The sequence below is a fragment of the Thermobia domestica genome, chromosome 6 (genome assembly GCF_964235325.1).
Source record: "Thermobia domestica chromosome 6, izTheDome1.hap1.1, whole genome shotgun sequence".
In the NCBI taxonomy this organism is placed as follows: Eukaryota; Metazoa; Arthropoda; class Insecta; order Zygentoma; family Lepismatidae; genus Thermobia; species Thermobia domestica.
This window is the reverse complement of record NC_137459.1, coordinates 252,172,887-252,189,280: the sequence shown is the minus strand read 5'-3', so window position 1 is coordinate 252,189,280 and position 16,394 is coordinate 252,172,887. Positions and strand designations below refer to the sequence as shown.

General features: G+C 34.5%; 1 protein-coding gene across 4 annotated transcripts in view; it reads right to left on the bottom strand.

The window, feature by feature from the left end:
- The window catches only part of LOC145688479 (store-operated calcium entry-associated regulatory factor-like), a 111,211-nt gene that overhangs the window by 72,281 nt on the left and 22,536 nt on the right, over positions 1-16,394 (bottom strand). For all 4 annotated transcript variants that reach the window (XM_081762769.1, XM_081762768.1, XM_081762766.1 and 1 more), the window contains exon 2: positions 6,833-6,908. In XM_081762769.1, the coding sequence (XP_081618895.1) occupies positions 6,833-6,850 (18 nt within the window). In that variant the 5' untranslated portion in view covers positions 6,851-6,908. The remainder of the gene's footprint in view (positions 1-6,832; positions 6,909-16,394) is intronic.

Sequence of the window (16,394 nt, the reverse complement as noted above, 5' to 3'; positions counted from 1 at the left end):
AATTAACCTTAAAAGCACATTGACACATTTCAGTTTATATTTTAAAATACCAATTAACTTAGATTCACATTCAAATCAATGAAGTCATTCATGTTATAGGTTAGAGTGGGTATATATTTCCGAGTGATAATTCAACAATAGTGTTCTGAAGTATTTTATTTGTTTGCTGACGGAGTTTCACAATTAAGCTCTTTAGATCTTTCCCTTTGAATTTGTTCAAATTCCTCAGTTACGCTACATACATCAGGGATGGCCAACGTGTTGACTGTCAAATTCTGACAGATAGTCCGCGGCAGTCACTCTACCGCCACTCATCAAACCTTGATTTCACCCTCACCCTCATGAGAGCCGCCCTTGTGTGGCTGAATACTTATGCTTGCATCGTAGTTCAAGGAACATTTTCAAGTAAAGGCATTGGATACTGTTGATAAATGATGTAAACGTCACTATCGACCGAGATCTCCATTGTAACAGTTGTTCCATTTTTGGTGTTCCACAGTAAGTTATACGATGATATGTTTAGTTTCCTTTCTTTAGGACGTATGTTAAGCAAGGGCGGATCCAGGACGGACTTCTGGTGGGGGTGGTGGGATACTGCTACTTAGAGCTACTTTTAAGAGCTCCAAACTCTGGGATGCGTTATATTTGTATATATACAATAAAGAAGTTTCCTCTTCTGGGGGGGGAGCGATCGCCCCGATCGCACTCCCCCTGGATCCGCCACTGACGATAAGGAAATAATTCAACAAATAGGTTGAATAATTGATGCTCTGATCCTCACGAAGGAGGCCCTCTCGAGGCCTCCTCACCCTCAATTACCCTCGCCCTCAATGATATGAGGGCGAGGGCGCGCGAGGGCGAGGAAAAGTTTTGAGCACGAAGGCGAGGGCGAGCGAGGATAATGGACAACTCCTATCGCCAGGGCGAGGGTGCGCGAAGGCGAGGACAAGCTTCGATGGCGAGGATGAGGGTGCGCGAGGGCGAGGAAAAGCTTCGACGAAAAGGACGAGGGTGTGCGAGGGCGAGGACAAGCTTCGATGGCGAGGGTGAGGGTGCGCGAGGGCGAGGACAAGCTTCGATGGCGAGGGTGAGGGTGCGCGAGGGCGAGGACAAGTTTTGGCCGCGAGGGCGAGGGTGCGCGAGGGCGAGGACAAGCTTCGACGGTGAGGGCGAGGGTGCGCGAGGGCGATGGACAATTCCATTCGCGAGGGTGAGGGTGAACGAGGGCGAGGGCCAACTGCTACTGCGAGGGCGAGGGTGAGTGAGGTCGAAGTAAAATGAACATCTATGATTTGTACAATGTAAAGAAGAATTTCATGTATACTTTGATATGAATTGTACTATACAAAGAAAATTTAATGAACTGTTACTTCTCTTATCAATTTCGTTTCGAGAAAGAAGGTAACTGCGCTAGAACAGGGAACTTTTTTGGAGTTATTTCTTATTTGAATGCTTGAGTACCAAAACATAACAGATTATTTTTACTTAAACATGACTTTGGTAGCAATCCTCCTAAATGATTGTTGATAGTATGTTCCAAAGAGTCTAGAGCAGTGGTTCTCAAACTGGAGTCCTCGGACCCCGGGGGTCCGCGTGACCTGCCTATGGAATCCGCGACGTCTAAAAATTGAAATGTGTTGTGATAAAATGGAACTCACGGCTTTTATGCCAAAATTATTTTTTCAGTTACAAAAAAGAAAGCAATTAGAAATTATACCTACGTTTGTAAATTTGAATATCTTCTTTACTAAATTTCTGCCCTGAAGCCGGTCAACCGTTATATAGGACTACTTCAGGTGAGAGGAATTCCTTCTTTGTTAGGGCATTTTTTTCAAAAGGAGTTGTACATTAACTGCACCGTGCTGATCTTGTTTTGTTGAGTTACAACAAGGACATCACCAGAAACCTCGATCTGGACACAATTGTTCTAAGATTGGCAGCATCCAAAACAAGGAGACTTATACTGTGATTGTGTTGTTAGTGATTGTTCAAATGTTCAATTTGTTTCTACTATAGTGTGCTAACATGAGGAGTGTGTATATGCGTGTTGTGTTTGTGTTTCTTAATCTTATGAAATTTATAAATTTGTAGATAGCAAAAATCCATAAACATATCATTATTTCTTTCGAACATCACCATAAAAAAAACTGATCAAAAAATGTTTAGAAGTACAAGTGTAAAATAAAGCGTGTGATATTTGAAGAAATATAAAGTTTCATATCTAAGGAGATGTAAATAATAATACAGGTAAGATGTTAATTTCATTTTTCCAATATGCATATATTTGTTTAGGCCACATGTATTTCAAAATATTGATTTAAGATTTTGATACCCTTCTCTGTAGAATCTCTTTGAAGGTAGTATTAAATGTCATTACTCTCTACATGTCATTTCTTAAAGTTTCACAAATATTTTTTCAGTCGATCAAGAATTGAAAAACGTATTTCCAGTACTAATTCTTTGGAAATTTTAATGATTGGTTCGTTCAGCCAACTACTTTTTTTTAAAAAAAAAAAAACAATATTGTTTTTATTTCCTAGAAGATAAGAAAACAAAAAAAAAATGTTGCCATAACAAATAAATAAAAAGGAAACACATAGTATTCTAGCTTTCAGGTACAGTTGTACTAACGCTATAGGGGAAAATTTTAATAATAATTCCTTCACGCTGTAGTTTTAGTTTTAAGAGCATAAGAAATTACTCATCATCACACACGGAGATATATATAATGTCTGTCTCTCTCTGTGTGTGTGCCCACCCTAATTTACATTTAGCCCCCCCCCCCCTAAATTTGGAGGCTGGCTACGGGCCTAGTTATAAAGCCAAATTCTCGTCATGGTCTTAGGACCTGATCAGACGGCCAAGTGCTGATCCACCCTTTCCTTAATGGGTGCCTATAAGGTTTTAACCTTACAATGATATTAATAATACACTCTCTTCTTTTTATCTTGTAATAACATGATAACAAGTGAAACTAACTTATTGTCTGCCATGACCTTTTAACAAACTTTGCACAAGCATAATTTACTCTTGCACCAAAACTTTGCAAATGAGTAACTATACATTTTGTTTACATTTACTTGCATATAATTTCATATCATCTCATCAGAAAAATATTGACGTCATATACAAAATGTAATGACTCAAGTATGTATGTTTTCGTTTAACCTGCTGTGGATTTAAATGAGACACTATTTTGAATGCGTATTACTCATGACACATACATCCGAACACACTGCCGTTTGCACTGTTTCATACATTATGCTCTCTGTTATGCGATTACAGGCAGTACGTATAAGCTGAGGAGACAGTCAGCGGGAAATATACAGCCGTCGAAAGCGGAAGTCTATCGGACTCGTGTTCGAGATTTCGTGCTGAGGAATGCGGGATTCTCTGACGCTGAAGCCGTGAAGAACTTTCAAGAAGGATTGGGCAACTGTGTACAAAACATTAGAAAGAATCAAAGATGGGATTTCAATGAAAAACCAGAAGCGGCAGGAAAGAGAAAAATAATTATGACGAAACAAATCAAAAAGAAGACTGTGTCACTGATGGATGCGAGCGACGAGTGTATCATTCGAACTGCTGCATGTGCATTAAAAGTAAGTCAAGTCGTGATGTTATGAGCAAGTAGCTACTGAAACTGGGAATCAAAAGGAAGACAAAAAAGGATGCTCCATACGCAGGTGAGAAACAAAAAAAAAAAAAAAAAAAAAAAAAAGTCATTTTGAACAGAGACGAGTTTGGTGCCTCTAATTATAATAGAGACGTAATAAAGAATTATGAAACATATATTGATTTGAATGGGTATGATTTTAATGAAAAAGTGTCGTACTTTGAATCTGATCACATTCCTGTCGCTGAATCCGTAAAATTTAAGTTCGAAACTAAATTTCCACAGAAATTACTCATCTGGATGGCAATAAGCAGAAAAGATCATTCTCGGCCATATTTTCATAAGCAATCAATGGGTGCAATTAATCAAAATATTTATCAGAATGAAAGTATTCGAAACAGACTTATCCCATTTATCAAAGAAAACTATTCAAATGGTGATTACATCTTTTGACCTGATTTAGTTTCTTCTCACTATGCAACAGGGACGCAGGAACTGCTGGACCGGGAGGAAGTGCAGTTTTTGCGCAAAGACTACAATCCACCAAATGTGCCACAAATCCATCCCATTGAGAAATTCTGCGCTCATTTGAAAGCAAAAATATTCCAGGAACCATGTAAACCAAAAAATATACCATGTTCGGAAAAACGAGCCCGAAAAATAATGTCAATTCAGTGCAAACTGCTTCGAACAGCTGACGGGGAATGTGGGTGCAGAAGTCAGAGCGGCAGCTAATCAAGGTGTTCTTTTTGTCATTAGCTGATTGCATATGATTGTAGAATGTCTATTGTGTCATCAGTACAAAAACTCTGACTTTTCATGTCCAATAAACAAAATACTGCAGTTCAAAAAATGTCTCTCATTTGAATCCACAGCATGTTATATGGTAAAATACAGAATGTTTATACGTGTGTGTATAATGATTATAAAGTTCAATTAATTAAGGTATACCATTTTGTCTCAAGTCTTTAAAAGCTTCTATTTCAATTATGATTACTTTTATAGAGCATGATTTTATTTAATAATATTTTATAAATTTTATACACTATATTTTCAAAAAGAAAAAAATAAATTTTAGATATATTCTAGGTGAAATATACTAACTCTAGTCCAAATTATAGATGCAAATAGCCAGTTCTTTTTGGGATGAAGCTTTTTTTCTTCAAAATTCTAACATAAAAAGCAAAAAGAAAAGAAAAAAAGAAAGAAATTTTCGCCTTTTTATGATTTTCTTATTCAAGTACCACTTTCGTTTATCTGTAGTGAATTCTAAAATTTAAAAAGGGGCTTTTTTCAACATTCGACACTTATTAGTCACATGTTCGGTGAGGGACTAGCTATCTTTATTTCTTTCCAGATTTCTATTTCATCGGTGGCAAGTGTAAATTATGCAACCCAATATATTATAAGCGTCACGTTGGTTGCGTAAGTACCTCATCATTTCTGAAAGTTATGCATCTTGTGTTATACGGCTTGCCTAAATTTAACCTGCCATACAAATAAAAGTTAGAATTGCTGATGTAGAATTTTGCTTACATCTTGTTCCCCGTTCAGGAAATAAATATGTAAGCTTTAGGAATACTATTAGAATCTAATATAAGTTGAGGTTACAAAATTGAAGCCATGAACGGTTATTCTAAGTATAATCTTAATATAGCAGAATAAAAGTTCATTATTTACATATTTTATTCTTTCTTTAGTCATATATTGTGTCAATGTATTTAAATTAGGAAAATTGGGTATAGCGTTTACAACCTTCTCCCCTTCCAATTCGACTTCCTCAATAAATGCTACGTAGATAGATACATAGATATATTTGCTCCGCGTAACCACCTACATTTTTTTCTCAAAAAAAAATAAATAAAATAAATAAAAGTTTCTAACTGAAGTTTTAGTTTGACCATTAATTCTAAATGATAACTTTGTTCTACTAAGTCTAACTATTACATTTTCAGAACACATTGCTAGCACTATTAAATTTTTACTACAACATGTTGTCCTCTATTAGCTTCACAAATAATTCGCTCGAAACAGAAAATCCAATGCGTCCACCGATCTTTCCCTTTTCATTCCTATCGAGTGATCGACTACATCCTTCATTAGAACTCGTTCAATTTTTTCTTCAGAATGCGGTAACTAAATATTTCTTTCATCTTATACTGCGAAAAGAAAGGTGAAATGTACTGTTACTTCTTCACTAAAGTTGGATGTTCAAAACAGCCCGAAATTTCCAGCTGGTTCATTCGTTCTCAAGTTGAGCAATAAATGACAAGCTTGATGGTGTATCTATTATACGCCATGCAGAAAGCTTTTAACGCTGATTAGTAGATGCTTTACGAAATCGTATTGTTCTATGTATTTCTTTATTGAAGGATCTTAAAGGAGGCAAAGGTAATGAGAAGTAATGTACAATTTCTAAGTTATGAAACAAATAACTTCTTTAATACAGAATATATATATATATATATATATATATATATATCGGGTGTTCTAAAAATGGCGCCCACGGACCACAGACCATTATTCGACAAGTCAAAATAAAGCAATATATACCTTTTGAGTCCTCGTCTGGAAATACAAATTGCACTATATGGTAACGTCGCAAATAAAGAACATAGATTAGATTTACCAATCTATCAAATAGTTATATACATTCTTTCCAGACAGCAGCTAAAGTTGATATTGATTGACACTGGTATCACTTAGTGTAGCAATCGATTCAACTGCTTGTTGTATTCGTAGAGTAATGCTAATGGCTCCAAGTTAATCTGCGATGTTGCAACATTGTGAAATTTTGATTCTCAATAGAGGCTGCAGGAGGCCCCGGAGGGCATATCATCATATAACATTTCCGCTTTACTTTGGCCTGTACAATAGTGCCCTGTGATCCGTGGGCGCCAATTTTAGAACAACCGATATATATCATGTTAAAAAATATGATAAAAGTGCAAATTAGGAGTATTAGGTTCAAAATGATTGCATATATACGCTCAGAAACTCGACGAACAGATTGTTCAGTGTGGTGGTTAAAAGAATATTATTATTAATTATTCATTTACTAATTAACCATAATTAATAACACTCTGATATATCACCACCTCTCCTTCCTTGCATTCCATCCTATGGTTCAAAGCTCTAGCTTAAACCGACAGCTGGATCATTTAAATTACATAATATATTTTGTATTAGAATGCTGTATTTTAATGTTCAACCTACCCCAACAAAGGCAAACATCTAAGACACTCAGTAGTAGCAAATGGACAAGATACTTGAACTCCATAGTCGTAGATACCTGAAAAGAAATTCAACATAAGGTTTAAAAATAAACAGAAATAAGTCCCTATGCTTTACATGAAAATATGAATTATGCTCATTCCTTATTTAAGTAAAACAATATTTAAGTGTAGTTTTTCGTTCATTAGCAGCAGCATATACTACCTTTCGTGCGTTGTATGGTTTCGGTTGTCTCAACATTTAAACCGAGAGAGACTGCTAACCAATTTGCTAGTCTCTGAGGTAGACGAATCTTTTGGCATGAAGCGTGTGTTCTTTGTGTAAATTACGTCGTTATGAAATGTTTCCTTTCTGACCTGTGTAAATCTTTAGAACAAACAATGAGCATGTTTTTCTTATTTCATAATTTCAGAATATATATATATATATATATATATATATATATATATAGTCCTTAGGGTGCATTCGAACCTTCGACCTACCTTTGTTTTTGTGTGTGTGTGTGTGTGTGTGTGTGTGTGTGTGTGTGTGTGTATGTGTATGTGTGTGTGTGTGTGTGTGTGTGTGTGTGTGTGTGTGTGTGTGAATAATATCGTTCTGTTGATAGTTCAAGTAGATAGACTGTGAGCAGTGACGGCGATTATGGGGGGTCATTCCATGTCAAATGCTAAATTAATTTTTTTCCGATTTTTTGGATGAGAAATGGGCCGGGGAGATTTTTTTTTTTTAAATGTGATTTTGCTTCTATTTCACTTTCTGGCACTCAGCATCATGGAACTAAAATTACAGTAACTTCCTTATTTTTGAAGTTATTGGGCTCATCCAGATGTCAAATGAAAGCTTAACTTTTGCTCTTTCAGTGGATTCTAAGAAACCTTGCACAAGGTTACACTGTCAAACATGAATGGGCATACAAAGTAAATTTTAGGGTTCTTTACAAATTGTGCCATTGCTCAAAAGTTACAAATATGAAACTTTTGAAACATTTTTTTATATTCATCTTAGCACGTACATGGTATGGTTAAAAAATAAAGAGGGTGTTATTTGTATTTGAGTAATTATATATATATATTTTTTTTTTTTTTTTAATATTTTACACGTACGGAAACGTACAGTTTTAAGTTTTGTTACAAATTGTCATTGCTCGTAAGTTACAACTATGAAACTTTTTTAATAGAATCATCTTAGCACATACATGATGTGGTTAAAATTTAACAAGGATGCTTCTGGTATTTTTGTATTAATTTTACACGTACGGCAATATATGATGTTAGGTTTTGTTACAAATTGTGTCATTGCTCATAAGTTACAACTGTGAACTCTTGAAACCTTTTTTATAAAATCATTTTAAAATATAAAAAGGGTGCTTTTGGTATTTTTGTATTTATTATTTTTGTACGCCAAAGCGCAATTCATGAATCGCTCTGGACCTTCTGTATTCTACTGGCCAGAAAATGAAGACTTTTGTTGGGTATCTTTTGAAAATATCATCTGGGAAGTTCCTGTTCCATCTCTTCAAGCCAATCAGCCCGGACTTACACAACTGAAAGCAAAACTAAAAGACGACATCATATGATCAATGAAAAGAATGAGCTGTGAAATATAGAACACAATATTTTGTACATAAATCTATGTTATTCTAAGAAGTATTACCGGTATGTATGTTTATTGTTTTAATCTATGTACATTAGTCTATTATTTCTTATTTCTGTTGATAGGGTTTGTAATAATCACTCAATCCCTTACATTGCTAGGCCTATATTTTCCATTCACAAAACTGCAAAATTATTACAAAGAAAGGTATCCCTTTTTGTTATTTAATCATACCTAGTAAATGAAAACTAATACTATAAAAAGTTACAAAAGTTGTAAGCGATGGTACAATTGGGAAAAAAAAGTTGAAAGTTATAGTTAAAGTACAAAAATATAATATTATGGTAATAGCAAAACTACACATTACACCAGTTATATTTTTTAGCAAACCTAATATTTACCAAGATGATTATTTGAAAAAGTTTTAAAGTGTGATAGTAGTCACTTCAGAGTAGGGATGGCCAAAATTGTCCGGAATATGACATTTCCCTTTCCGGAATTTTTCCGAATTCCAATTTTCCCAAATAGGAATTTTTCCGAATTCCGAAATTTTTCCGATTTTCTTTCCGGAATCCGGAAAGAGCCATTCCAGGTCAAATCAACACAATTTGAGAACAAAATTTACCTTATCATCTCAGATTGTCATGAAATTTTGCACAGGGTTACTATTCATATAGACTAAGAAAAATACCAAATTTCAACTTTATATATCGACCGGTATTGAAGATAGGGCTATGTAAAGTTTGGAAAAAATGCCCAAAATAGCATGGTCAATGTATTTTGAAATTAGAACTGCAGCTCTCCTGATTGAGCTAGCGAGCTGGTTAAGGTGTCATTTTACAGCATTTTTCATGCCCTTTCTTGTGATATATAACATAAAATAGGCTAATCCAAATTTTTATTTTCAAAATCAAAATCAAACTTTTACTTCAATTTTTTTTTTCAAAAAAGTACTGATTTTAAAATTCTGAAATTGATTCCAGTATTGTTGTAAAGCACCTGGCAAAATATGAATTTGGGATGATAATGGGTTCATTGTTTAAAAAAAATAAAACTAACACTAGTTTTCATTAATACCCTGTACCTAGATAAAAAATACACGAATGCATTTATTTTTTTTTTTTTTTAACTTGTGGGAATAAATCTGAACACTAACATGAAGAGTACAGTAATGGGTCTAAAACATATCATACCGACTTGTAATCTGCTGGCTATACTTATTACCTCATACTTTAAAAACTAACTTGAAGCAAGTTAAAGTAATGATACTTTTGAACTTTAAAATAATATTAATACAAGTTCAAATTAAAAATGTTACTGTAAATAAACATGGTTTGTAAAAAGTATACATATAGCACTGGTACAACAGCAGGGTTGGTTGGTTTAAACCAGGTGTTTATGTATATATATATATATATATATACATATATATATATATATAGAAATAACAATTGGTGTAAAAAAAACCAAGCAAAAATGCCACAAATCGTAATCACAAATGCCACGTGAATTTCATAGTGACGTTTTCACATATGTCGAATCATCTGTAAGTTGAATCCAATTTTTGCCTTGTAATTAAGGAGCCCGATGAACCCACAAAATTTCTCCCAGGTGGAAATTCAGTACTGGCTTAGATGCCGCTTCAAGTAATATGTCCAATCCTTCATAACCTCGCTGTTACATAAGGATGTTGAGCGTAAATAAACCAAACGAATTGAAGCAACTTTAGCGGGTAGGCATGAGTTCATTGCCAAGCAAAAGGGAGCCTTCCTTAACTATACAAAAGAAGATTTCAAAGAATCAGAATTTGCTGTCATCTGTGATTTTTCTGAAAATTATAGGACAGCGATACAAGATAAAGCATAGAGTTACTACTGGACAAGCTAACAGGTCACAATCCATCCTTTTATATTTCAATCAGAAAAATAAAGTTGAAGATGTTAAACATGTAGTTGTTTCCGATTACCTGGAGCACAATACAGTTGCTGTTTACACCTTTCAAAAAAAAAAAAAAAAAAAAAATCATTTCTGACATCCAAATTTCAAAAGCTTCCAAACAAGGTTTTTTTTTTTTTTCCGACAGGTCTACCGCGCAATACAAAAATAAGAAAAACTTTTTGAACCTCTGCTTTCATGAGGCAGGTTTTAAAGTGAAACGAGGGTGGTACTTCTCGACTATAGCACATGGAAGAGGGCCTTGCGATGGAGTAGGTTGTTCAGTAAAGAGACTAGCAGCTTGTGCTAGTTTGCAAGAACCCTATGACAATCAAATTCAAACCCCAAGACAACTTTTTGAGTGGGCAGTAGAAAACATTACCAAAGTAAATTTTGCCTACTCAACCCAAGAGAAATATACTGAAGCTGAAATGTTCCTGGAAAGTCATTTCGATCAAGCATTGACTATCAAAGGAACCCAACAGCATGATGCAGTCATTCCCAAAACTACATCAACATTATTGGTGAAACACTTTTCAGATAGTTTGCAGGGTTGGGAAAAGAAAGTGTCACAATCCCCAAATAAACTTCAATTAGAAGACATATCAGGCTGTCACCGCTGTCTATGAAGAAAATTGGTGGTTCGGGTATGTTTTACAGAAAAATGAAGAACTTGATGAAGTAAAAATAACTTTTCTTCATCCACCTGGCCATTTCCATCATTCTCATATCCAAGAAACGCTGATGTTCTGTGGATGTCTGTAGTGGACGTTCTGACAAATGTGAATCCTGTAAATCCCGATGGAAGAAGTTATATGTTCTCCTTGAAAGTGATGTACGCCGAACAAATGTGACTTTTTCAAATTTCAAGTGATAAACATGTCCTATTATTTATTGAAGTTTTACTATGAAATCATCTGTACTCTTTCTTCAGATTATGTTCATTTCTATTTTCACAAAAGTGTAAAACTTAGTATTCTTCTGTTATTACCATACGTGCAGAGTATTCTTGAAAAATAAGTATTAGTTTTATTTTTTTTTTAACAATGAACCCATTATCATCCCAAATTCATATTTTGCCAGGTGCTTTACAACAATACTATCTATTCATGGAATTAATTTCAAAATTTTAAAATATGTACTTTTTTGAAAAAATTTGAAGTAAAATTTTAGTTTTGATTTTGAAAATAAAAATTTGGATTACCTTATATGATGTTGAATATCACAGGAAAGGGCATGAAAAATGCTGTAAAATGACATCTCAACCAGCTCGCTAGCTCACTTAGAAGAGCTGCAATTCCAATTTCGAAACACATTGAACACGCTTTTTTGAGCGTTTTTTCCAAATTTTACATGGCTCTATCTTCAATACCGGTCGATATATAAAGCTGAAATTTGGTATTTTTCTTTGTCTATCTAGAGGGCATCTATGTACAAATTTCATTAAAATCTGAGATGGTAGGGTTAAATCACTGTGTTGAATTGATATGGAATGACCTGAAAGTAACAATTCCGGAACTGGCCATCACTACTTCAGAGGAAAGGCATAATCTGTTAACAAAAGTAAAACTGTATATTTCTGTACATTTAAAACACAAACCGCACAAGTACTGTACATTTACGGTCAAAGACCACCAATAACTCACCTTGATTCTAGAGAGATCAATTTGTGAAAATACTTTTATATAGGAACTTTTTATAATAAAAAACTGGTAGTGGGAGTCGATTCCGGACGCTCTTTTTATTAACTGCTCTACCCAAAGATCCTATATGAGACAAAGTTTTACAATATATATATATATATATATATATAACTAAAATTTGCTTTGTATGCCCATTAATGTTTGACAGTTTAACCTTTTGCAAGATTTCTTAGGATCTACTGAAAGAGTTAAAATTAAGCTTTCACTTGACACCTGGATGAGCCAAATAAGTTCAAAAATTAGGAAGTTATGGTAATTTTAGTTCCATGACGCTGAGTACCGGAAAGTGAAATTGAAGCAAAATTCACATTTTTAAAAAATTTCTTCCCGGCCCATTTCTCATCCAAAAAATCGAAAAAAAAAATAATAATAATTTGGCATAATTTCATGGGTATTTATGTAAGAAAAAAATTTGAAGAGAGTATGAGACATTGAAGCACGGTCATGTTTTAATATTAGATGATTTGACATGGAATGACCCGGGGGCAGTTGCCCCTCCACACTTTTTTTGAAGTGATGTATATAGTATATACCATCATTAGGAAATAAAAAAAAAAAAAATGTATGTATTACTGGTTCATAGAGAAAATGGTGCCATATAATATTTGCCTTTGAGTAAGTGCGTATTGGTTATTTGTCTTCCCGTGGAGTAAGAAAGCTACAGGAATTGCAATTCAAATCAATTAATATTGCAATTGCGTATTTCTTTAAATATCCTGGCATATACTAGTAGTAATTACTCTTCTTCATTTTCTAAGAGTAATAATATACATTTAATCGCATGTGTGGAATTACAAATATAAGTTGTTCATTAATTCCCAGTTTCAGTAGGGCTCATAGTGGTCTGGTCTCTTGTAAATAGTTGAAAAGAGACCAAAAGCACACGAAAAATTAACGGAAATCTCATCATACCCCCTTTTTCCTTTGTCAATTTCTCCATCACCTCTCTCTACTTGTTGTTTTGTTTCATCTTTTCTTCTTTACTTCTTCTTTTTGAGCTTCCTCCTTTCTTAGGTTTTCTAATTATGTTTTGTAGTTACGGTAAGCAGACTTAGCAGATGTAAGAAGCTTCTGAGTAAGTGGAACCAGTTCTGGCCTATTTCCGAATTTCTTCATCCTAAACATTATATTTAACTTAGCATTGAGAGTTCTCAAAGCCGTGAAATATTCAAATTCATCACCTACTCTTAAGAAAAAAATACAAGCACAACACAGGACGAACATGATGAACCACACAAACACACACACACACAACGTTGAGCGGAGCGTTTACTATTACGAGAGAAAACTAAAAGACGATTATGATAGAAGAAAGAATAGACACAGAAGGGTTCTCAACCTCACCTTGAGAGCTTAAGCATCCATCCACCAACCATCCACTGTGCTTTATAAAAAAATAAAAGCTGAAGTGAGAATAAAGTGCTGTTTCACATGTGGCAGTAAGTGCTGAAGCTTTCAGAAGAGTAATGAGTAATAAGTTTCTGCCTTTTTCCATTTATTCTTATATTTTTCTTAGAAAACTGCCAATACAAAACATAAATCACACGAAAAAGTTACATTACCTCCCAAACAAGTAACTTTTAGTGACAAATTAAAAAAAAGAGTAACTTTTAGTGACCAACTTGAAAAAAGTAACTTTTAGTTTAAAAAAGTGTCTTGCTATGAGCCCTGATATACTTCGCATTTGCTTTGCAAATTTGCTATTAAATTATCTGATCCCACAAATTTCCAGACAGAATTTTAAGATGTTCATGAGAAAGGAACCAAATCTTTTATACTTTTAAACAACGAAAGTGTAAGAAAAGGCTAGTACCTACTTGCGTTGCTCGTGTCAATTTACTTAATAAAATATGAAATACGATATACAGTATTTTAATTGAAAAAAAGATGGTATCCTATTAGTGATACAACCTTTCGTGATACAAAGTGTGAAAACAACCAGGAAAACTAACACTGACATACAAATATTCAGATCACGCCCCCCCCCCCTTACTTTTAACGTCCAATCGCCGCCACTGATTGATTGATTGATTTTGAGTTTTGCGTCCCGTTCAGCAGCGAGGCTATATGAGACGTGGACCTACTGATTAACGTGGAATCCAAACCACATGAGCTCCCGCCAGGAATCGAACCCGGGTCTCCCGCGCCCCGCCACTGACTGAGTAAAGCTTGCAGTTCGTCAAAACCAGGTTCCGTTTTTGTTTATTTACTTTATATATATGCGAATCCATGCTTAAATAGAACTATTCAGATTCTGCAGACAATGTATATATTTACTTTATGAGACAAAAAGAATGTTTGGGAATTCATTAAAGAATGTTAAAATGTTGTTTCGATGATGTGTGAGCACAGAGTTGGAAGTTATTATCAACTTTAAATTCATACAGGAGAAAGCATTGTATTAACAGGTGCAATATAAAAAATTGTTTGACAACAGTTAGGTGCCACGTAAATCTCACTGGACTTATATTAAACTTTCTGTGTGAGCCGCAATAAAAACCGAAATTACAAACAATACAAATAAATTTACTGAACCGTTTCCAGAAAACCTTTCCTCGGGGTTCTGTCGGTTTATTCTACTGAAAAAACAGGGTTGGCTGGTTTAAACCAAAAAACGAAAAATGTTCGTAAAAGTGTAAGCGTTACTAAAATCTTGATGAACACATATTTGTGGGTTATCACGTTTCACTCCCGTATATTCGTATTATATTCAGACCCAAATTCCCCATTTAACACTTAATGAGATTATGCTGCAAAAGCAACTTTTGTTCTTTTTATAACTTTATGAATGTTTCTTTTGTGATTTTTTTATATTTGTTATTATTTTTATGCAATTGCAGTCAAAGAAAAATTCTAAATATTGTTTCGTTTTAATAATGTTTACTGTTGGTAAAATACATCGAAGTGCCGTACTTTTTTGGGGGTGGAGGGTCATACAAAACCCCACCAGAGGCATTTATTGAAATCAGAAATATCTTTGGTATCTATTTATGTATAAATGGGTCAGAACCAAAGTGGATTCGGATAATTCGTATCTTTATTCACTTTTCTTACTGATATGGAAATTAAAGTCATTGTATTTCTTTAACTTGGACTAATAAAAGTCGTAGTAAACTAACTTGAACTAAATTAGTTCTTCTGTACCCTACAATATTTTGAAATTGTCCATATGTAATTCTGTATAATGGTTTCACTTGTGCACGGTTTATTTTTTGTCCTTGTGAAATGGCTCTTGACAATTATATTAAGAAGTATGTAAAGATTAGTACAATGTATTTTTATCAGGAGTCCTTCGTGAGTGAGTCAGCAGACGTATCGCCAGTTAATCCTGGTTTCGAGTTCTCTTGGATGTAAGACGAGAAGCGGTTTGGATTTCGCTTTAAGCTTATGTAACCCCTTCCAGCGTAACCCGATTGTTGTATAATAACACCAAGGCGAAACAAACTTATTTCTGTCCATATGTGATATAAATACATAGAGCAAATTATTTAAACCAAAAAAACTGGTTTAAACCAAAAAAAAGGGGGTTTAAACAAAAAAAACTGCTTTTTTTAATAGAAACCATGGTTTTTGCCAACCCTGGAAAAAACTCACCAAGATCGACTGATGATCTTTTACAAAAGTAGCAACATATGGTAGAAAAGTTGGTCTCATAGGATACATGCAGCCTTTACAGAAATTACGCTGTAAGTTCCGCGGTGATTCTCTTGTTAAAAAGAAAAGGAAAAAAAAACTCACCACGGAGGTACGCAGGTGGTAGATCCTCAAGTCTAAATTCCTACTACTTTTCTGCAAATTTTGTCTACTTGTAAGGGCGATTTTAGGAAGTTTAATACAATTTATCCTCATATTGAATTTGGTTAAGTCCGTTAGGCTAAAGGAGACGGTGATGATAAGAATGAATGAACAAAGTGATAAGAAACGGAAGAACCCCGAGAAAATCCAGCACACAGTTTGTCCGCCATAAACCCATTTGGCGCGAGCTGGGAGCGAACCAGACCCCCAAGCTGTGCGCGCTATCAATATAAGTTTTTCTCAAAGATGATTCACTTGGAATTTTTTGTTTTGAGTATTTTTCGAGGACCTTGCTAGAGGAGGAAGTTTCTAAGTTCCATAAAAGAATGTCTGCTTCAAACAGGTCATTCCTAAAACTGTTAGTTTATACGCGAAGCTGAATTCGTGAATGTTCCAAGAAGATTCTGAACCTTTTCAACAACTGATGTCCATTTCCTTACAGATTCGTGTTCTGCAGTGCTTATATGGTGTGTGACAAAACAACGCTTCTCAGTGGAAGCCACAGCTTAAAATAACTT